Here is a 21,746-nt window from a genome sequence, read left to right as displayed (position 1 = left end):
TGGCATTTCTTAATTAGGGAAATAAATCAACACTCGCTGCATTTTATTCAATGCATCTGTTGCAGATTATTCAATAAAACGCAAATTCTATTTCGAGCGTATAATATTTAAAATTATTCAACGATATAAGAATCGAAAGAGAAGAATATCAAGAATATCGAGCATTCATAAAGCTTGATGTGTACAAACGTCGCAACGTTTCAGGCAACGTTTAATCAAGTTTGAAATTGTCAAAGTGAGAAACGAAAGTTTATTCATTGGATCGCTTTTTACTTATTCATACGTCGAAGTAAAAAGTTTCGTTTGAAATATTGAACGTATACGAGCACGTATACGTGCAAGTAAAATCGTCGTTACTAACCGAGAATTGAATAATTAAAACTCGAAGTGAAACTCGAAAAAGGAAGACGTTTCAAACCATCACGTTCATCACCTTATACGTATACGTGTGAAATGCATAAAGATGCCGTAATTTCTATTATAGTCTGCTTCGAAGAATGTTAAAAATCTTATCCTCTGCATTCCAATTTTATCAATCTTATTAAATTGTTATACGTACTTTCTTGGTTATATAATTTTCCAATAAAATTTCAAAAATTAAATCAACAAAGGCAAATTTACAATTTAGAAAGCAAAGAACGTTTTTCATTAATACAAAAAAAAAAAAAAAAAGAAGAAGAAGAAAAAGAAAAGAGGATGCAGAAGATTAATAGAAAGTTCATTAAAATAAGTATTCTCTCGATAAATATTTATCTGTGGTAAGTGTATTCGTTCGAGTGTGAAAGTGTGGAGGAGGATAGTGGACGAGAGGGGAGATCGTGTAGAGTTGGAGCAAGCAACCAACTCCATCCACTTCCTTGGCATATTTCTTTCCCGAGGAAAGGTTATTTCGCGTAGTCGACTCGTAATCCATCCGTTTACTTCGGTAAGGATTGTATCGATCCGCGCTGCGCGTTGCAGCGCGCATTCGTACACGGGATGGATACGCGTCATTTGCGCGTGGACTCGTATCGTGTACCCAATGGATATCTGGACTACACACGTCCCACGTTTACACGTTCCCCTTATTGAAATATTTATCTCGAACAGTTAACTTTCTCGTTTAACACAATAACAGGGCAAACTAATAAGCATTTCTCGACACCGATTCGACGAAATCGGACAAATTATCGTCTCTCGTTCGATTCGAAATGTATGTGTCGCCTGTTCTTGTATTACCTACGTTCTGTAAATATAATATTTTTGTTTCTCGAGAATTCGGTTTCCATCACAACGGAACGAACCCATACATCTCGTGTAAAGTGAGAAAAACAATGACGTAATTAGGATATGGCGGAAATTAATCGACACGATTCTTGGAATAATTACCTCGTTGCAGATCTTGTTTCTTTATTTACCAATTTATTAATAACGTATTTGTTTTTACACAACACAAATATCTTCTTTTGTTCCCGATCATTTGAAAAATGTTTTAAAATTACCGCCACTGTAATAAACGCAGTGTAATAACAAATATGAAAAGCGAACAATTTTCGCTTGCCAGTTTCATTGCAAATATTGAACTAAGAAAATTATTATTATCTTGCTCCTTCAAACTGGGTGAGCTCAGAACAGAGGTAAAATAATTATCCAGACGAAACGCGAATGATGGCGTAAGGATGGCGAATTTCTATAAGCTAATTATATTTTAACGAGCTTCGAGTGACATTTAATCGTGGCAAGAATCGGCGAGGCGAAAGCATACGACGTGTGTTGAACGTGGGGAATCCATGCACGCGTTCTACATATCATATTTTGAATAAGGGATAAGTTTTAACGTGTATCTTGGCTTTGGAGGCGGAATTATGCGTTTATATTCTCGAGGAACGAGCTGCTCGTGAAATTTTATCGTCGTTATAACGCGAATCCTCCATTTTTAACGATGCTCGGCAAAAAGAAACTTCGCGATAACTCGCTGTGGATAAATTTAGTTAATTAATTATAAAACTTGCCCCCGTCTCACCTTACGAAAAATTCATTCGAAATTTGAACTTTGGAAGAAAAATTTCTCGCAACAAAGAGAGTATTCGAAAACGTTTTAATTACACGAAGGAGAAAATCTTTCTTTATTGTTGTTCCAATTTTCGTGAAGAATTTAGAGATCGTAAAAAGTTGTGTCGGATCGAGACGTTATTCATCGCGCAAATTTGATTCTAAATTTATCGAAGTTTATTTGAAATTAATAAAATAGATCAACGGAGAACATTCGATTTTAACTCTTTGTTTTGAATTTTAATATATTTTTTTTATCGGTGTTTGTCAGTTAATCAAATCAAATTTTATTGGCTTTCCGATATAGGCTGCTTTATTTTTAACAACAACAACAACAACAACAATAAAAACAATAACTTCGATCTAATTATAAAACATACGAGTTCAACAACGATATAAATCGGATAGAACAATAATCTCGAAGCAAATAAACGTTTTGTCGTTTATCTGTGTTTATGTCCACCGTAAGTGCCACCTGAATGATCATTTCCTCCATAATTGTGAACTTCCGCGAAGAAACCTCCATGAGGATCCGAATGGTATTTAACGCTTCTCACGTTGCCCCCAGGCTCGTGAAGATGATACTCCCCTTCGACTTCTTTTCCTGCAATTTCGGAGAACCAATTTTCCAAAAATTCCAAACTAAAATATTCTCTCGTCTCGATGAAAGGAAGCAAAAACTTTGACAATTAAACTTCGTGGTTGTAATTAAGAGGAAGCTTTGTTGTCCAATTATAATTGTTCGAAATTCTAATTGAAGAACACGAAATCTCGCTCTCAATGTTTCGTATAATTGTTATACGTACCATCTCGATGCTCTTTCTGCCCATGGTGATCCTTCGTGTGTTTGTCATCCACGCCATACGCGAACTTGTATTTGGGATGGGCCCTGTAGTCGTGATGAAGGTGCCCGTGTTTGTCCTTCCAGGTGATCTCTTCGTGATGGCCCACCACTGGCCCAGAGAAGTGATGGAAGGAATGAGCGTGACCACCACCTCCTTCGTGTCCGTGTTCACTGCCAGCATCTTCGTTGTCTACAAATCGATATCATTTTTACGATCGAAAATTGTGAGATCGTTTTAGAATCCTTTTCACAGATAGAATTTAAGGTAACGAGACTCTATTATCACGAAACATTATAATTATTATTATAATTATAATGATCTTATACCCAATTCCTGATAGCTGGTTGGTTGCGCGTCAATCACGAGGACGAGCAGCAAGACAGCAGCAAAAACAAGCAGGCTCTGAAATCGAATAATAAAAAAAAGGAGAAAAATAAGAGAAGAATCTTATAATGGAACGCGATAATTAATATATTCGCGAGAATTAATCGAAACGAAGGATGGAGTGGGCCGATAGAAATTTCAATCATGGACGGTGGGGTTGACTCGGGGTTGGCTTCGAGTTGAAATTGCAGGACGACCATTATTCTTTGTCGTTAGAACGGAACGTTAGGGGGATCGCTTTGCCCGATCGCATAAAGATCTCTCGAGCACACTCCCTTCTTGCTTTACGATTACGACTTTGTAATACTTTGTCACGGATCCGTTTTAGGGAAGGTGGGCCACCCCACACCTCTTTAATCAATAACACGTGAGACACGAAATTGGAACGATCGATCGTGCACGCTCTCCCGTTTTCCTCGAAACGTGCGAACGGTTTTCCACGAGGGTTGTAATCCTCGTTTAATTGTTTCTTGACGAATCTCGTATCGATCAAACCAACCAGTCTTTCGACACCGCCTTTCACGGAGAGGTCCAATACTTTCGAGAAAAATAACTCGATCCTCGGTTCTTCCTTACCTTCGCCGACTCCATCTCTTCTTCCGCCAAGGATCGCCGATGGACTGTTGTGCCGGATCGCGAGAATCCTATTTTATAACAGCGTTCCACCGAAACAATGCTCGTTAAAGCATTAATTTGTCCGTCATTGCTTGTCACCGATTTCGAGAGCAGGTGGTGAGAGAGAGGCGGTGGTGCTCGGTCGACCGAACGTTTCAACTTCGTTTCAAACTTCTTCGTCGGAACTGGGTCTAATTTTCGCCGAGCCTATTGATCGGTAATATTGCACGTAAAATCGTTGACAAAAATCGATTGGAACCGAGAAGTTTAGGGTTTCGAAATCTGTCGCAACAACAAAGTATCCTATAGATATATACGAATGGAGGATTTTAATTTCATTCATCCGAAATTATCGAGATATGCTTGTATACGCGCGAAACGATGCTTTAGCAGTTTTAATCAGGGTGAATATCTAGCGATAATTCGGGAGTAATAGGGCTACAATTATTCCCATGTCGGGTTCCGCTCGATTCCATTAAAGAAACCGTCCCTATCATATGTACGATCTGTAACTGTAAATTAGACCGTCAAGATTAATGAGCAATAAATTGCGCGTTTTCGACGATAGAGCGAACGAGTGTCAATACGTCGCCTGAATAGCCGCATCCCAGTGTGGCGATACAGTTTATTGTTGAATTTATTGCATTTCCGCGTGCCGCTCGCTCGCATGATACATTCATTCCTGGTTGAATTGTAATCTATCGATTCGATGGAAAGTCAAACACTCTTCTCTTTCTTCGCCCAACCAATTCGTCCCTCTCTCTCTCTCTCTCTCGTATCTCTCCCTTCTCCATCCACTCTCCAGAAATATATCTCTTTGATTCGATGATAATATCTGCGAACTGCACGTTGCTAACGGATAATATGAAATATTTTTGACGGATTGCCTCGTGAATTATTAACGGATTTATCGTAGAACGTTGTATTAACGTTTATTACGTGACAAACTTTTCTCCCCCCCCCCCATTATGTAAATTACATTGCTTTATCACTCGTGAAACTTGGGCTTTCCCCGATTCCGTCCAACTTCTCGCGTCTGTTTCTCGTTCAAGCTATTGGAAAAAGATTATCCACGGTCCGATGATTAATTAGAATAAGGTTTTTGCGCGATGATAATACCTTTAAAATTGTTTCCACGCGTGTCCGCGCGCCTTTCAACGGCGACACAACTTTTTGAAACAAAGTGTCGTGGAAAGGAATTGAGCAATCTTCTTTTTCATCGCTTCGAGTTGTGCAAGCGGGAGAAGCGAGAGAAATCTCGGACGGATTTCGTGGGATTAATTCGCACGGGTTGACAAAGCGAATTGTCCATTCGAGAAACGGGTGTCGATATTTATTCGAGGTTCGCGCGAATTCCTCCAGTTGTAATCGGCGAAATTCCGTATCGGTTTACAAGCAAATTCGTTATTAATTCAAATGCTTTCGAATTACACGGTGAAACTCGCGCGATGGATACCATCGTGGATACCGAAACTAATATACATAGTTTCCGATGATTACCAACTATATAACAGGGGAACTAAATAATTTACGATAGGAACGGTAAAGTGCATTGAACAGAACAGTTCGTTGAACAGAAGTTAAGCCGGACTTGGTTCGCCGATTCGTGGAAACTTCGTTCGAACGATTAATGCGATTCCTTGAAGTAGGGATACGACGAGGGATAACAAGGCGAATCTTTTTGGTTAACATTTGTATTAATTAGAAAACTGTACATTTTATTATCATTGGAAGTTAAGCCTCTCGTCGTGTGTTGATGCGTCTAATTAAGATTGATTAAGGAAGAAAGATTTAAACGCATTTTAGTATTGGTATTAATTCGTTATAAAATTAACCATCATTAGCCTAACGAGGAATAACCGATTCTCAAACGTAATTAATTAATTAATTAATTAATTAATTAATTCTAATACTCTTTCGAATCTGATTTTTATCTACAGAAAAGTCTGGTTTTAGCAACCATGTCGTAAGAAACGTGAGGGCAGGGTGAGGTGAGCGCTGGGATTAACGAATTTTGAATGGCATTCGTAGATACAGGCGCGGTCCACGTCCCTTCCGAGGATACTATTCCAGACTCCACGTCAGACCTGAAAATAACCGTGATTTCTCATGTTAAATTCAAAAGTATCGATCGTCGAACGAAATTTTCTCGATATAAAGCTACCATCTATCCAGTGCAGACTGGATTACGACCGCTGGAAACGTTATATATCCCAAGAGTTTCGCTATATAGAAATTCAGCCTATTCGATTCGGTAGATTATCAGCTCGACGCAATAAGCTATGGCGATATTCCAGCGATTGTTTTCCAGATTTACACAGCATATTTGTGTCCAGGTGTTTCCCTCCTTAGATAAAAACTAAAGAATTACTATTGTGGCGTAACGTTATGAGGCCTTACGTCTTGAGAACGGGCGAATTATAAAGAACGAGAGGATTCACTGGTGGAGGTCTAAGAAGAACGACATCGACCCCGGAGGATTGTAGTTCACTTTTTAATGCTTCCGCAGCTCCCTCTACGGCTTTTCTCGACGCGCTGTACGCCACCAATCCTGTTCCATTTTTGCTACCGTAACTCGTCGTGGAATCGCCCAAAAAGATTATGCGACCTACGAAAAAAAAAAAAAAAAAGAAGAAAGAAAATTTTTCGTGAAACACGATTCAGTTCGGCTACTCGAATAAAAATGCAATGTAATTTCAATATTGAAACCAGACCTCTTTTCACGCGTAAAAGGGGAATGAACATTCTGACGGTCCTAAGTGGCGCCACCAAGTTGTGTCGCAACATGGATTCCCACGCCGAACTCGATTGTCTCTCTATGGCACCGGGTAACGCCAGCCCGCCAGTGTACACGATTGCCCAGAGACCTGCAGTTAGCAAAGTTGAAACTTTGATACTTCGAAGCGTGCTTTAAGTGGTCGCTTTTGGATAACGTGATGGATACGAGGATGTGGCTTGCGTGAAATTTTTACGATTGTATTATCTCGTAAAGGAGAGATGGCGAACTCTATTAAAATTAAGAAAAATTTAAACCTGTATAAACCTTGGAGGATAGCGATTCCATGTTAATGGATGTAAGACCGTTAGAGGCACGGAATCTTGACCTTTGAAACGGTTTTTCGTTTATCTCGATACGACTTCCGGTTCCCGAGATATCGTCGTTTAAAGAAAAGCGTAATTTTTAATCGCGTTTAACGTCTCTATCCTTGTTTCTTACCCGAATCTCTCTCGCTCGCGCCCTCCTCCCATCGACTTAACCCACAAGAATGACAGACGTAATTCTTGGAAAAATACAGCGTGCGATTTCTGAACGACACAAATACACGTTTCCAGGAAATATGCAGGTCATTGATCTGCGCGATCCCATTCATTATCTTTGTACTGTTTTTTAACACCTGGAGAATACTTCGAGGCAACCGATCGAGATGTCGGGATGGATTTTCAATGGCACGATTTTCTCTATTTTCTGAGTGGATTTTGACGACAAAATTTTTAATTTTTTCTTTTTAAGAACATTTACAATTTAGCAATTCGGTATTTCATACTAAAGTATGTATTCATACATATTGATATAATATTTGTACGCGTTTTTTAATTATATAGAAATTGAAATTTTCTTTTCTTTCTTTTTTTTTTTTTTTTTTTTTACCTCGATTTGAGAGAAATTGAGAAAGCGAAATTGAGAAAGCGAAAACAATTTATAGCCGACTATCGAGTTTAATACGATTACGTTATAAACCGTAGGGACGTGCAGATTGGTGCGGGTATACGGGAAACAACGAGAAATATCGATAAAAGTAAATTCATTTCATTCGGCGAACAGTTATCAACGACCGAATACGATGGAATTGTTTCTTTTAACCGAACTATTCCCAGAAAACCGAAAATGTTTTCACGGCTATGAATCTTTGCGGGGAACGTATCGGGGAAACCCTTATTCCCTTTTCTTCTCTTCCCTTATGAAACTCGTTGCTTCGTATCCACCAACTAGCCGGAATTATCGCCAAAAACCAATTATCGATCCGTGAATCGATGACGTTCGTTCGCTTTCTTACGCGAATTCTTTCTTCGGATCATTCGCTCTTTGGAAAATTTCCCACGCGCCTTTAGACATTTGGTATATAATTAATTAAAGACGAGAGATAAAAGACGCGATAACGAGAGTTAAAAATCGAAATGAATGGGCCTCGTTGAGTTTTCTTCATTGATGGAAAGGAGAGTGTGCGAGTACACCTGGAACGAAAACTTAATTAACGTTCCTCCTGGGGAGGAACACGGTTTTTTGGTTCAAATAAGGCAACTCATCCCTTCGCTCGATATCCGCCCAGAGATGCTCGTTAAAAGGGCCTTCAACCTTCTCCCTTCTTTATAAAATTCAAGCCTTCGATGAACGCTCGCTATAAATTCGTGCATCTCGTAATTGAAATTGGAACGGAGAGAATGGTAGAAAAGATGGGGAAAATGAACGGAACGGGATGGTTCAATCTTGGCCGGTGTAGCATTAAAAGGGATATTGCTTGCCATCTTCGCCGGCCGGAAGTTTCGCCCGAACTGCATCCAAACAAGCGCGTAAACTGTCCTCCCTCGTCGAGTCCAGCTCCAATGGCACGATTTGGCCGCGAGCACGTACTTCCGGATCCTGCGGCTTCCTCTGAACCGGATCCTCCTCCCTTTCTTTCTGCTGCTCTATCGCCCTCAAAATTTTCGTCGACGGTGAATTCCCGCAAGGATCCAGCAGACCGACGAATACCTGAACCACAACTTATCTCTTCTTTAACCGATCACAACACGTTTCCATAATATTTTCTATTTTAAAGGAGAAACAAATTTTCAAAGCGATCTCAAAGTAACGTGACTCTTATCACTGATTGTAACACGATTGAAACGTATATATGCTGGAATATCGTGCGCGTCACGTTGCAAAAAGTTTATTTATTCGAAGGTTCAATTCGTTATTATTCCTTTTAGAGAGATTGACAATTGAACGAGAGTCTTTTTTTTTTACTGTTGTAAAAAAAAAAAAGAAAAGAAAAAGAAGCGCGCCTTCGGTTTATTCGATGGAATAATATAGAAAGGAAGAGCGTGAGAACGAAATGACATAAGAGAGTTGATAATAATAACAATACCTTGTAACCAGCCTCGTAGAGCGCAAGAGCGATCTGTAGGCCCAGCGAGGTATCGCAGCTGGTCACCAGTACATGACGCTTGGTACGTGTCTCGTATTCGTCGTTGGCATTCCTCGATTGGCGCATTAGGTAAGCCAACAGGGCTGCGACTATCGAACAAAGGGCCAATATTTGTAGGGCCAAAATGGCCCCAGTTTCAGCATCCATCCTGCCTGGGTAATATTCAATCTGCAAAGCACAAGTTACATCTCTCTGTTATGGCACAATTCAACCGAGACCGTACGACGACTCCTCCACTTCCGCAATGCGCTGAAACGGTTTCTCGCCGTCACGATACAACTTGCTACTAAATTTCGGCTACGAAATTTCAATTCGCGCGCTGATACGTTTATACATACTCGAACCCTGTACTGTTAACTATTCCTTCTCAAATTATTATATTCCGATATTCGATATATTCCTTCCGCGAAATTTATTTATTTGAAAAGTGTTTTTTTAAAAGACCCGCGTTAGCCTCGAGATACTCGAATAACTTTTCTTCGGGGGACAATTATTACATCGGAGAATTAATTAATCGTGAGTAAATTTTACGCACACTCGTGAAATTTATTTGCGCGTCAAAGCTTTTCAGTTAGTAGGTCGTTCCGATACGAAATTCTGAACGACACCCAAATTTTGTAAAATTTATACGATAATTCGCTCCGATATTTTCGTGATTTTATGATAATAGAATTTCAATTTCATTGCACAATGCTCTTCTACGAATTTACCCGGTCCTCGGCCGATATTATTTGTATCAAGGTTTGAATGGTAGCACGCGACTCGTATAAATCCGCCACGAAGCGTAATTCTGTGCACGAATGCTGTTGACAGCCGATCAATCAATAATAATGCCATAAGGCATATAGTATATTTAACCTAGACGACGAAATTGTTGCGAAATAGTTGATACAACAAATCAACCACTTTCACATACGTATTTCACAGAATCGCGTTATTTCGTTCAATAAAAAATTATGAATACACATTCGTGTATTGGATCGATCGTCGTATAGCAATAATGATATGGAAGCAAAAAAAAAAAAAAAAAAAAATAGAATACGTTCAAACAAAATATCTTTCGCTCCCCAATTTTTCTCATCGCCTTATTTTATAACTTTATATTTTCTCGTTTCTTTTTTTTTTTTTTTCTTTTAACCACAAAAAAGAAAATGTAGCTATGAAACACTCAGGTTTGCCCCACATTTTCCTATAATTAAACTCCTTGACAGTAACGAGCAAGATAACGATACCTTCAAAAATTAAATGAAGAAGCTCTTGTATCAAACTTTATTTCGCCTCGTCGTAAAATTTCCTAAAGTTTTCTGCACCTGGAATAACACTTCGAAACTAAGTTGCGGGAATAAATTGAGCGGAATTAAATTATCGAGTGTGATTATTCAATATGTAATAATCCAAGATGGGAAACAAGTTTTCATCCGTTTACCGTTAAACGATTCCGATAACTAATTTACAAACGAGTTTTCCCGTCCAAATTATTCATCCGTGGAGAGATATTCCTCCCTGCCTTGGTGAATTTCCAATTTTAAGAACGTTTCGAAAGAAATTTCGAAGAATGGAAAAGTGTTGGCTCGAATCCGATTAATTGAGATAACGTTGGATAATTGGCAAGGTTGGAGGCACGGCCGCGCGAATGTATCGCAACGCATCGCAAACTCTGTTTTTCCCGCGAAAAGTGAAGGGTGATGGAAAGGTTTTCGCAACGGCTCGCCTTTCTAAACTGTATCTGGGCTCAGCGAGGCGTGGCCGTTTCTGTTTCTTCGCAACTGGCCGATATCGATCATCATCGTTGTCGCGAATATCGCACAGAGACTATATATTCACGATTTTACCAAGAATCATCGATTTTTCTCAAAGATATTTGAACAAATGTTTGGAAACCGCAATAAGCGAGAGCAGTGAAAGGTCGGTAAAAGTTGGAAAAAACTTTACGCGACGATAATCGTAATTTTCGTCTTGAAAATAGGAATAATTTGAAAATAAATTTCGTTTAAATCGATCGGGGTGTCGTTCGATTTTTGTTCGATGATTGAAATTAATCACGAAGCGCGACACGTATTTGGTACAATATTCGAAAAAAAATCTTACTTTTGCTCGAGTGATTTCACCTATTTCGAACGATACATTTGGAAAGCGTGTCATCGAAAATTACATCGAGTTGATGCTCGTCGCAATCGAGGATTTTGTTTTCAATCGAAGAGTTAGACTTCGATTTCAAACGAGAATTCAACGACCTGATATAAATTATTCAAGGAAAGTCCGCGAATGATAAATTACGTTCTTGCCGTTTGAACGCAAGAAGGAATACCGTGTGATCGTTTCAACGCTTTCATCCGTACCATTGACTGCAATTGATGCGAAACCTTTGACACTCGGTTACGTATACTTATTACATTACCGCGATAAAAACTTTAAATGGATTTAATTTTTTTCTCCAATCATTATATTTCATAACCGATTACCTCCAATCATTTCATTCAAAATGACGAGTTTTAGATTTTCCTTATCGTATGCATTTATTAGAAAGTATATAAATATTTTTGCAAAATTGATTTCGTGTTTTGTCTTAATTGGAATATCGATATTTCCAGAATTTTAACATTTTCTTCGGAGAGAAAATTCCATCTCTTCGAATAATCAACGAATAAAACTTATTATTCGTAATAAAATTTATTATTAAATTTTACATAACGACTTACAATAAATTTTACGTTACGGCAAAGGAGCTAGAGAAAGATTTTCTTTCTTTCTTTCTTTCTTTCTTTTTTTTTTTATTTATAGATACGCGCAACGGTCGAAAGCGTTTTCAAATGTAAACACGCGTGTATGAGTGTGTATCTACGAATAATTGTGCGCGTGTCTCGATTGCGTGCCAAATCATGGCGGTTAACTTTCTCTGGAATGCAGGCAGAGAAAGAAACCAAGCTGACGGACAGGTGGCACAAAATTATGGAAGCTTATCCAAGAGATCTCGCGAATACTTACAACGTTTTTCTTCTCGATCTAATCTCCAAGACGAAACGCTCGTCGTTAATCTCGTTTATTTATTTTTTGAAATCGCGTTTCACGACGATTAATTAACATTTAATTCATTACACGATAATTGTTCGATAATTATCTCGATCGTTGTTTTTATTTAAGAGCAAGAGATTTTTCTTTTTTTCTCTTATACGTAATATCTTAAAACTTTTCAAACGAAAGGAAACTTGCTGATGAAATTAACTTACAAGATATCGCCAAATTAAGAGAGAGAAAGCACGGTTTAATTATTTTAATCGTGTTGCGATTGATAGAAACGCGCAGAGGCGAAGCTTTGAACATCTTTCGTTTTAGAAAGGTTTTTTTTCTTTTTTTTTTTTAAGAGTAAAACTGAAAGCGCGCGAAATAAATTATCCAATTTATTTTCCCTTAAATAATAAATCCAGATATCATTAATAACGCTACACCCTTGCAATTCCATTCGTGCGAAACGGAGTAAAAGGCGAGTCGTGTTGACATTTATTTGCAAAACTAGCTCGTTTCGCAAATCCACGAAAGACTTTCGTTATGAAGAAAAATCGATACGAATTTTAAACGGAATTTGGAAAAAGAAAAAAAAAATAAAAAAAAGAAATACATCGAAACTTAACTTTACAACTATTACATTCAGATTTTCACTTTTTCAATTTTATTTTTATTTCTACATATTTTAATCGCGCAGACACAGGTCGAGGAAAATTAATTCATCGTACGATATTACTTACAAATAAACGTGGACAGTTTCAGGATCGCACAAAGGACTGTCCTTTGCTACCTCCTCCATCAAACAACAGTAATCGCGATTCCATAGCAATGAGCAACTACCTGTGTCATGTCTATTAATCGCTAATACCCAATCATCGTGAGGCATGCACCAGCTGTCATGCTAGAAGTTACACGGATTACATATACGTGCAGGTAACACACACGTGGCCCAACCGCATGTGTATCGGCGACGATCGTAATATTATCGGCCCTCCTTTCGGTATGCGCGGACGAATCACGTATCCTGGTCGCATTATCGAATTGCGGGAGTTTATTTGCCCGTGCTAATTTCAACCGGGAATGTAGAAATATCGATTAGGAGAGGCTTGGCCTCTCCTCTGTGCGCTCCTTCTGATCCAGAATCTTGCCCAACAATCCCAGCCTCTGGCTGCGCCCGCGCGATGGAACATTGCAACGTTCCATTACCTGACCGACACAGATCTGATTAAAGTAATCCTCGTTGAAAATCGACTGATCGTATATTAATTTGAGAAAATCTTTGGGGGAACGAAAGTATCGTCCTCTCGACTTTGAAATTCGACTAAAATAATTCTGGATGAAAACTCTTGTACACCGATCGAAAGATTAGGATCATTCGCGATTTTCGATATTCTTTTCAAGAATATAAGAATAATTTTCGCTCGTTTCATATCATTTCTCCTTTTGGAAAATATAGACTTATTCCAGTTTCTAAGCAACCTCGCCTAATTCTTAACGAGTTAAGAAGGATTAATACAACTCGTTCGAGATTCGCGATCGTGCATACGCGACTGTATATCCTAATATTTATTAATTGATACTCGATCGTCATCGTAGAGGAATTTTATCGCTCTCATAACACGTAAACAATTCGTAGTAAAAAAAAAAATAATAATAATAATAAGACGTCTGATAATATACTAATTACTAATCCGGAACGAAACGCACAAATGCTCTTAAATCTTTTTAAAAACGCGAGAAAACATCGAGAAATTCTTTTCTTTCCTTTTTTTTTTTTGTAAACTATACATCTGAACGATCGTCCGCAATTAAAAAATCTCGGCGATGACGGATGCAATTATTATCCCGTCCTTCAACCGCGAAACATTCAAATTAACACGCATCGAGGCTTCCGCTACTTTTTATGCAGCCGGTTGAATCCCGCTAGAGAATTAACCGAGTCCATCTTCGAACGATGATTGTTCGAAGGAAAGCAAGGAGGATGGGTCGGCGCGCAAATTTAACGGAGCTTTCCTCTCGGCGCGTTTCTTCATCGTCTTAATTGTCAGAGATATTTCTGACTCCGGTTCGAACGCTCACATGGATCGTGGAAATCGTTGCTTGTTGTGTTAGCAGCGGCTAACAACTGCGTAGATACAACTACGTCGAGTAACACAACAGTAAACGTGCAACGGTACTCCACGTTGACCGCGAGTGACCGTGTGGAAAAGTTAAATACTTTGCGGTTCCTGGATATCGTCCATTAATGTTTTCGTACGATAATTATCGCCCTGAATGTTCCTGTTGCGCTTTGCCCCGCGAAACCTCGCATAAATGGATTAATATTCTCGAACATGCGCTTAACAAAATTCGAGATTTTGGATATTTGTTCGTAAAATTTATCTTTTCGATTCGAAACAATCCTCGAAGCGGGAATGATGATCGAAAAATCGTGACGAATTCGGAGGGGGGGGGATATCGTTACGCAAGTAATTGATAGGCGAAGAGGAACGATTTCGCTCGCGATATTATATAACTGACGCGAATCCTTGGACTCGATTTTAGTTTTAGAGTTCGCGCAGATATCTCGTCCATATATTACCGATACGTACTTAGAAAGTTGCCAAGTACTTTCAGTTAACTGGAAAGTTGAGTACGATTTGTTTCGTTGAATTAGATTCTTTTTTTTCTTCTTCTTCTTCTTCTTCTTGCATGAAATTTGCAACAATCGAACGATTTTACGAAGTAAGAGGCAGGTTTACACGGATTAAATGAATTGATTAATCTTGTTTGGATTGAATCTTGCGGATTTTTTTTTCCATTAATAAAATTCCAAGATTTTTTCTTATCTTGAATTTGCAATTAACGTTTTGCAAGATCTTAACTTTGTAGGCATCGTGTGAGCTTTCGCGAAAGGAAGTATCGTTGCACGAACGACTCGTTTGCTTCGATTAGCTGTTAAACGAGGATCGTCGCTTCCGCTTCGAAACTTTCCGATTATCGTTGCTGGCGAACCGTGTCAATAGAATGAGATAGTCGAATAAAATTCTCGATCGATCGACGTTGTAAAATATTTAACAGCGTTTAAAAATTATCCATCGAGATGATTGTCTTCCCATTTTCCATTTCTGGCGAGGTTCGATTAAAGAATATATTTGGAAAAGGAGTTATATGCATATAAAACAAGAATTTCTTTCTCGACTTTATTCGATAGGTAATTAATTAAATCGATTAAAATATTCTATACGAATCTGTAAAGAATCTGCTAACGAATCAATATCGTTCAATATTCATGTTTCGGCGTGTAATTTTTCTTTTTTTTTTTTTTCTTTTTATACGTTACACTATTACTCAGCTTCTCTCGATCCACGCTCTAATTCATCCTTAATTAACTTATCGCTTCATTGCAATTACCGATGCGATAAGCTTAATGTTAATCGCGAAATTCTTCTATTAGCGCATCGTTTTCGCATCATTTTAAATAATAATTCACGACTAATCGTAATTTAAATCTAAAATTTAATAGCCTATCTGGCGATATGTTTGCTCGTCCGAGTGTTGTTAGAAATGACGATCGTTAAAAAAAAGAATTCCAATTGTCAATTGTAAAAATTCACTCTTGCCATAAACAAAAGATAATTCGCGTGACTCTCGTCCAACTTCTGTTCCTTTACTGCAAAATTTCCCTTCCTTAATTCGTAAATTTCATTCCTTATACACTCGAAACTACACTCGTCTCTTCCATCTCGCAAACGTGATTTTATATTTACATTAGGCCACGGTTCATAATAAATAAAACTACGTACGTACGATACTATTATTATAAAAAAAAAAAAAAAAGGAAAAAGAAAAAGAAGATAAGTTGAATAATGTGAAAATCGTTGATAATAAAGAAGAAGAAAAAAAAAAAGTTAAAGCGTCGATCGCGAGGATGATAGACAAGGATTACTCACGAGAATTATTGCTGATTCGGAAGTGTTTCGGGACGAGTGGACGGTGAAGCACTTTGGTATTCGATGAACGGTCCCTGGAGGAAAGAAAAATTCGGGTGGACACGAAAACGGGTGGACACAAAGCGAGGGAAACGGCGATTTTACGAGCACACTTGGAAAGTAGCGGCGAGCGGCAGGCCGCGACGCGTGTTTCTACGGCACAACTGGCTTTCGAGAATTCCCGGTTGGAATGCCTACGAGGACGAACGGTATAAGATGCTTCGACGCTTGCTGCCTCGACAAATGGAAAAGGCACGGCCGAAGCATCTTCGCCGCGCCTACAATTACGCTCCCCGTTTGTCTATTGCTCTCCACGATCCTCTTCTGTTCCCTGCTGGCCTACGCCTATGCCCACGGGTTAATTTCTAAAGAACGTGAATGTTTAACGTGCCTCGAATTCTTTTACGGATAGATCGCGAGTCGCTCGAATTAGCTCCCAAATGGCCAAATTATTACGCGGCCAAATGCGACCTCCCCCTCTCCTCCTCCCCCTCTCCGTTATGGAACGAAACGACGAACTATGGAAGATATTTCTCGGGCCTGTGGTGGCTGGCGCGAAGGTATCACGTGGAATCATTTGTTACGGTTGAAACGTTGAAATATGCAGCAGCCCTTGGTGATAAAAGTTGTAGATTTTTGTCTGTAAAAAATGTCCGGGAAAATATTAATTTTCTTTAATTTGGTTTAGGTTAAACTTAGGTAATAATAAGGTTGAACAGGTGTGGCCGACCTTCCCCCTCCCCTCCCTCTTTTCTTTTATCCGCACGAGAACGTATGGCGGGAATCGTTCTCTTGCGCGGAATCGGACAAAATGAATTCGCGATCAATTTCACGAGAAGAAAGACGATGGTTCGCTAAGTCTTAATGAGAACGTCGAAAGGATTTGAAATTACGTATAATAGGGGAAGCTTTAAGCTTTAAGTTGTAATATGCTGTAAAGATGGAAAAGATTCGCACAATACTTTGATCTCTTTTATAGCGAAATATAATTTTTCTTTAATCGTTTTTTTTTTTTTTTTTTTTCAAACGAAAATGTGATAATAACGTTGAAGTTTTTAACAATATTCTCTTGAGAGAGAGAGAGAGAGAGAGAGAGAGAGAGAGAGAGAGAGAGAGAGAAGGAAAAGAGAATCGATCACTTTTAAATTGTGCAAGTTCCATGACGACGTAGAAGCCACCAAATGCGTTATTCGAAGAAACACTAACGACTGCAACTTGCGAAACGTGTTTTTCATTTCATTCAGTTAATCTATCGTCGTATCTTCCGTCAAGCCCTCTACAAAATTCTAGTCCGCAATGACCTACATACTACTTGATCGATTAATTTCACTTTGACCCCGTTTCTTTTTGCAAATTACGAGGTTGGTTATAAATTATAATACGATAAATACGATAAAACAAACGTGGGAAACGTGATAATGGAAGATCTAAATTATCGAGTTAAACAACGGAATATTAGAGAATTCATTATTAATTTTATGAAAATTAACAATTGGTACTTAAATACTTGGTAAGCAATATTAATGTTAACGAAACGTTTTATTATCATGCTTGATGCTATTTATAGACAATTAAATTTGCACAATTTATATATATATATATATATACGCATACATACATACATACATATAAATAATTGTAAATAATGATTGCGAATACGAATCTTCGTTTTCGAATTATTCAACTTTATAGATATTAATTGCGAATCTTAACTAAAGTAGTAACTAACATTGAATAAAATTTCAGTCACGACTAACCCCTTTCAGTACTGTGTCATCGTGTGACAATGCCGTACGCAGACAGAAAATATTCGTTTTGAACGGGAGCCGAATATTAATTTATCGAATAAGTTCATGCGTGGAATTCATACTGATACATTCGGTGTCTTACAAAATTAAATTAACCTGAAGAAATTAAATTACCGAGATTGAATGGTATGCTAATTAAAAAGTATTATCTAAATGAAACATCGCGTGATTGCATTTTAAATAGCTCGGTATCAGTACTTGTACTCCATATAATATAATATACGATGTTAAATATAAATTTAAAATTAAATATATGTAGAGCGTACAGAAATAATTTTAAGCAAAGATTGTACGATATCTGCGTTTCTCCTTATTCTATGATTGCAGGACGTATTAAAATATTATCGTACGCTTAAATTTTAGTATAGAAATATCAATAGTGATTTTAATAGGTATACAGTGGCAGCCTGATGTCACTAGTCTAGTTACATTGCTATAGTGCATGCCGTGGTGGGGCGGCGTCCATGTTACGCATGTTCCTCTCGTCCATTTCCGTTTGGAACTCGAAGGTGGGAGGTTGGTCTGTAACGTAGTTCTCGGTTTATACTTAACGATCGTTGCTTCGTACTCGCGTAAATGTTTCGATTAATTACGATAAAACAATTTTATATATTCGATAAGGTCGTTAAATCGCCTGCTTTATTCCGCGATTCGCTAAATTTTCATTACAACAACGTAATACGAGAAAATGGCTGAATCAATAAAGAGTGAATACGCAAGCCACGTGGCGAAGCAACTTACCGAAGAAGAAATTGTAAAGATGGAAGCGCAAAATTCGCGATTAGTTCCCGAATTTCGAGCCAATCAATTGGAAAAGGACGCGAAAAAACATTGGGATCTATTTTACAAACGAAACGATACTAGATTCTTTAAGGACAGACATTGGACTACCAGAGAGTTTAACGAATTATTGGATTTGACTATGAAAAATGAACAAAATATCCTTTTCGAAGTCGGTTGCGGTGTTGGAAATTTTGTATATCCCTTGATCGAGGATGGATTGAAATTTAAAATGATATTCGCGTGCGATCTCTCTTCTAGAGCCGTGGAATTAACGAAGGTATATATTTTCTTACTTATTGATATAATTATACGCTATCATGTGTGTCATATGTATAATTATATTCTTTGCAGAATCATTCGTTGTACGATCCAGAGAAGATGAAAATTTTTCAAACGGATATTACGACAGAAAATTGTTTTTTGGAGGTAGATTGCCCGGTGAACATCGCAACGTTAATATTCGTTTTATCGGCTATTCATCCGAAAAAGTTTGGGAAGTAAGTTATTTTTTATATTTTTTTTTTTTAGAATAATTTTTTTTAATAATGATTTGCAATCCATTATCAAGATCTGTAATATTTCAGAGTCGTAGAGAATTTATACAATATTCTCGATAAAGGAGGAATTGTACTTTTTAGAGATTATGGTTTATACGATATGGCTCAACTAAGATTTAAACCTGGTCACAAGATCAGTGAAAATCTCTATATGAGGCAGGATGGTACCAGGTAAGATTTCTTTATTTTTTTTTTTTTATTATAATTAATATGTACAAAATCACACTAATATTTTATTTCAGGACATATTATTTTTCAGAGAAAGAAGTGTCAAATTTATTTCAATCAGTTGGCTTTAAAGTACTAACGTGTAATTATGTACAAAGACGAACTATAAACTTCAAAGAAAAAATTGACGTGCCCAGAATTTTTGTTCAAGGAAAATTTGCAAAATTCTAGTAATAACGGTACGTATTCATAAAAAATAAAAAAAAAAAACTCGGAAGTAATATTACAAGATCGTAAAATCGGTCAGGCGTTAGGAATTTATGTTTTAAGATAGAACATGTAACTTGAGACGTTTTAGGAGAGATAAGGAACTCTGAGCTCTCCTTTAAGTTTATATATATGTGTATATATAGTTACGACCACAGGCTGAATGAATACGTATATTATATTTTCTGCAGTGTATACTATAATGGCTCCATCAATCGATATTATCTTAATGTTTTCGATCTTACTATCATTTTTACTATTTTTTTTTTTTTATTTTTGATGCATATAATGATGAAAACATAGTTCAATTGATTCGTAGTGAAGAATATTAAAAAATGTCTTTCGCTCCTATCTGATAAAATAATAATAATAATAATATGTAATTGTATTAAATACAAAAAGATTTTTCATATAAAAATATATGTATTTGATGTTTCAGAAAAGGTTCCATGGATCGGAGTAATTGAAGTATTATTGCAGCTATTTAATTAGTAGGTATTTTTTTCTTTTTTCTGGAAAAAAATATAACATGATCTTAAAATTTATTCGTCGTTCAAGTAAATATATTTTTAAAAAAGATAAAAATTAAACATCGAACATGTACACATAAATTTTATCTCGAATTACAAAAATTTTTTAACGAAAATTGCGATCTTGTTATATTTTATCAATTCATAAAATATAGAAAATTAAGAAGCTAATTTGATTCAGAATAAAAGTTTATGATGAATTCATAGTTCAACCGATTTTTAATGAGGTATACATCAAAAATGTCTTTCGCTCCTATCTGAATTTTTTTTTAATCTCAAATATATTGTTTAAATATTATACTTTTTATTTTACCTTCTTTTTTTTTTCTTTTTTTCATTATAGAAAGCTAAACACTGGATTTAAAACTATAATAATAGTTGAAGGATACTGGTACAAGTAAGCATTTTTTAATTACGCTTATATATGATTAAATTTACGTTTATTTTTGAAAAAAAATTTTTTTTTCTCGTTACAAATTTTATTTTTTGAAATATGTAACTAATTGATTATTAGTCAATATTGAATTTTCAAAATCAGTGATGTATTTCTGTAAATATGTTTGATTTTTCATGATATGTATACATATTGAATTTCGTCACTACCGCTGAGAAATAAAATAATATTTCAAAATTTTGATATTCTTTATATCAGTAAAAAACAATATTGTTATCTTTTTGCAGGAAGAACTGAATATTTTAAATACGAAAAATTAAATATAAATCTCCAATCATAGGTAAATAACTATTTCATTTTAAAAGATCACGTATTGTTATTAAAAAATATATTTAAATTATTCTATCATAATGATGTAAAACATTTGCAATGACTCAATGATTACCTTCCATTAGCTCTATCTGAAAGTTAAATGTTTTTCTATTCACAAAATAGAAAAAGATAAGTGCTGAACAATGCATTTTTCTGTTCCAGATTATAAAGAAGAATTTTGCCATATAAAATGTGTATGGAAAATATATTTTATTATTATTAATATAATAGTATAGTATAATTTATGATGTTGTGATTTTTAATAATAAATAAAATTTGAAACAATTTAATTATCATCTTCATTTTTACCCATTTTTATACTTCTTTTATATGAATAAAATAAAAACTCGTTAGATTAAAATTTAGAAAATATTATATCGTGTATAGATATCATGTTCCTAAGAAGGATTTGAAAGCGAAGCCGCAAACACGAATAAATTACATTGAGATTATTAATTAGGCAAGAATATACTACGTTCTAATTTATTTTGTATAAGCGCAATATCTAAATATACGATAAATCTAAAAAATAGATTGCAATGTTTTTTAACTCTTTAATAATTATAAAAATATCGATACATATATTTAAGCAGACTAGTTGCAAGATATTAACACATGTTTGTAAAATTCATAAAATACGATTTTACTATGAAAAGCATCGAATTAAATATATGCATATGCATAATTAATATATGAATAATTATTATCACTAATCTGATCGAATAAATTACATTAATTTTGAATGTAGACAAAAATCATTTTTTTAAATATAACATTTGATCCAATTAAAATCGAAAAAAATATACAGGTTTCGATTTCCTTAAAAGATAAA

General features: G+C 36.3%; 3 protein-coding genes and 2 non-coding genes across 10 annotated transcripts; 3 read left to right on the top strand and 2 right to left on the bottom strand.

Moving 5' to 3' along the window:
• Positions 1-2,316: 2,316 nt before the first annotated feature.
• CPR11 (cuticular protein 11) lies at positions 2,317-4,841 on the bottom strand. Its single transcript, XM_031919451.2, has 4 exons — positions 3,837-4,841; positions 3,203-3,278; positions 2,838-3,065; positions 2,317-2,635 (listed from the first exon to the last, which is right to left on the bottom strand). Exons 1-4 carry the CDS (start codon positions 3,849-3,851, stop codon positions 2,475-2,477), a joined length of 480 nt encoding a protein of 159 aa, XP_031775311.2. The 5' UTR covers positions 3,852-4,841; the 3' UTR covers positions 2,317-2,474.
• A 712-nt stretch (positions 4,842-5,553) lies between these two features.
• Positions 5,554-17,247, bottom strand: LOC100868033 (D-beta-hydroxybutyrate dehydrogenase, mitochondrial). Of its 3 annotated transcripts, XM_031919019.2 has the most exons (7): positions 17,175-17,247; positions 15,997-16,675; positions 9,002-9,229; positions 8,397-8,625; positions 6,590-6,742; positions 6,276-6,483; positions 5,554-5,962 (listed from the first exon to the last, which is right to left on the bottom strand). In XM_031919019.2, the coding sequence occupies exons 3-7, from the start codon at positions 9,206-9,208 to the stop codon at positions 5,806-5,808; spliced, it is 954 nt and encodes a 317-aa protein (XP_031774879.1). In that variant the 5' UTR covers positions 9,209-9,229; positions 15,997-16,675; positions 17,175-17,247; the 3' UTR covers positions 5,554-5,805. The 3 variants fall into 3 exon arrangements, with proteins under 3 accessions (XP_031774879.1, XP_086759674.1, XP_031774882.1); XM_086903548.1 differs by lacking the exon at positions 17,175-17,247 and having other exon boundaries at positions 6,247-6,483; positions 15,997-16,484; XM_031919022.2 differs by lacking the exons at positions 15,997-16,675; positions 17,175-17,247 and adding an exon at positions 12,805-12,904.
• Positions 17,248-17,799: 552 nt separating this feature from the next.
• Positions 17,800-21,204, top strand: LOC100867791 (tRNA N(3)-cytidine methyltransferase METTL6). 4 transcript variants are annotated; one of them, XM_086903553.1, is made up of 8 exons: positions 17,800-18,903; positions 18,978-19,123; positions 19,211-19,354; positions 19,426-19,590; positions 20,058-20,109; positions 20,492-20,545; positions 20,830-20,882; positions 21,077-21,204. In XM_086903553.1, exons 1-4 carry the CDS (start codon positions 18,532-18,534, stop codon positions 19,580-19,582), a joined length of 819 nt encoding a protein of 272 aa, XP_086759679.1. In that variant the 5' UTR covers positions 17,800-18,531; the 3' UTR covers positions 19,583-19,590; positions 20,058-20,109; positions 20,492-20,545; positions 20,830-20,882; positions 21,077-21,204. The 4 variants fall into 4 exon arrangements, with proteins under 4 accessions (XP_086759679.1, XP_012349037.1, XP_086759687.1 ...); XM_086903561.1 differs by having other exon boundaries at positions 18,331-18,903; positions 19,443-19,590; XM_012493583.3 differs by lacking the exon at positions 20,492-20,545 and having other exon boundaries at positions 18,328-18,903.
• On the top strand, positions 19,899-19,982 carry LOC116415391 (small nucleolar RNA snR60/Z15/Z230/Z193/J17). Its single transcript, XR_004226011.1, has one exon. It is a non-coding gene; the product is annotated as a small nucleolar RNA snR60/Z15/Z230/Z193/J17 (small nucleolar RNA).
• Positions 20,332-20,417, top strand: LOC116415390 (small nucleolar RNA snR60/Z15/Z230/Z193/J17). Its single transcript, XR_004226010.1, has one exon. It is a non-coding gene; the product is annotated as a small nucleolar RNA snR60/Z15/Z230/Z193/J17 (small nucleolar RNA).
• Positions 21,205-21,746: the final 542 nt, after the last annotated feature.

The sequence above is a fragment of the Apis florea genome, unplaced genomic scaffold (assembly GCF_048593485.1).
Source record: "Apis florea isolate Af1SG1 unplaced genomic scaffold, ASM4859348v1 contig_1615_pilon, whole genome shotgun sequence".
In the NCBI taxonomy this organism is placed as follows: Eukaryota; Metazoa; Arthropoda; class Insecta; order Hymenoptera; family Apidae; genus Apis; species Apis florea.
This window is presented reverse-complemented; position numbering and strand designations above follow the sequence as displayed.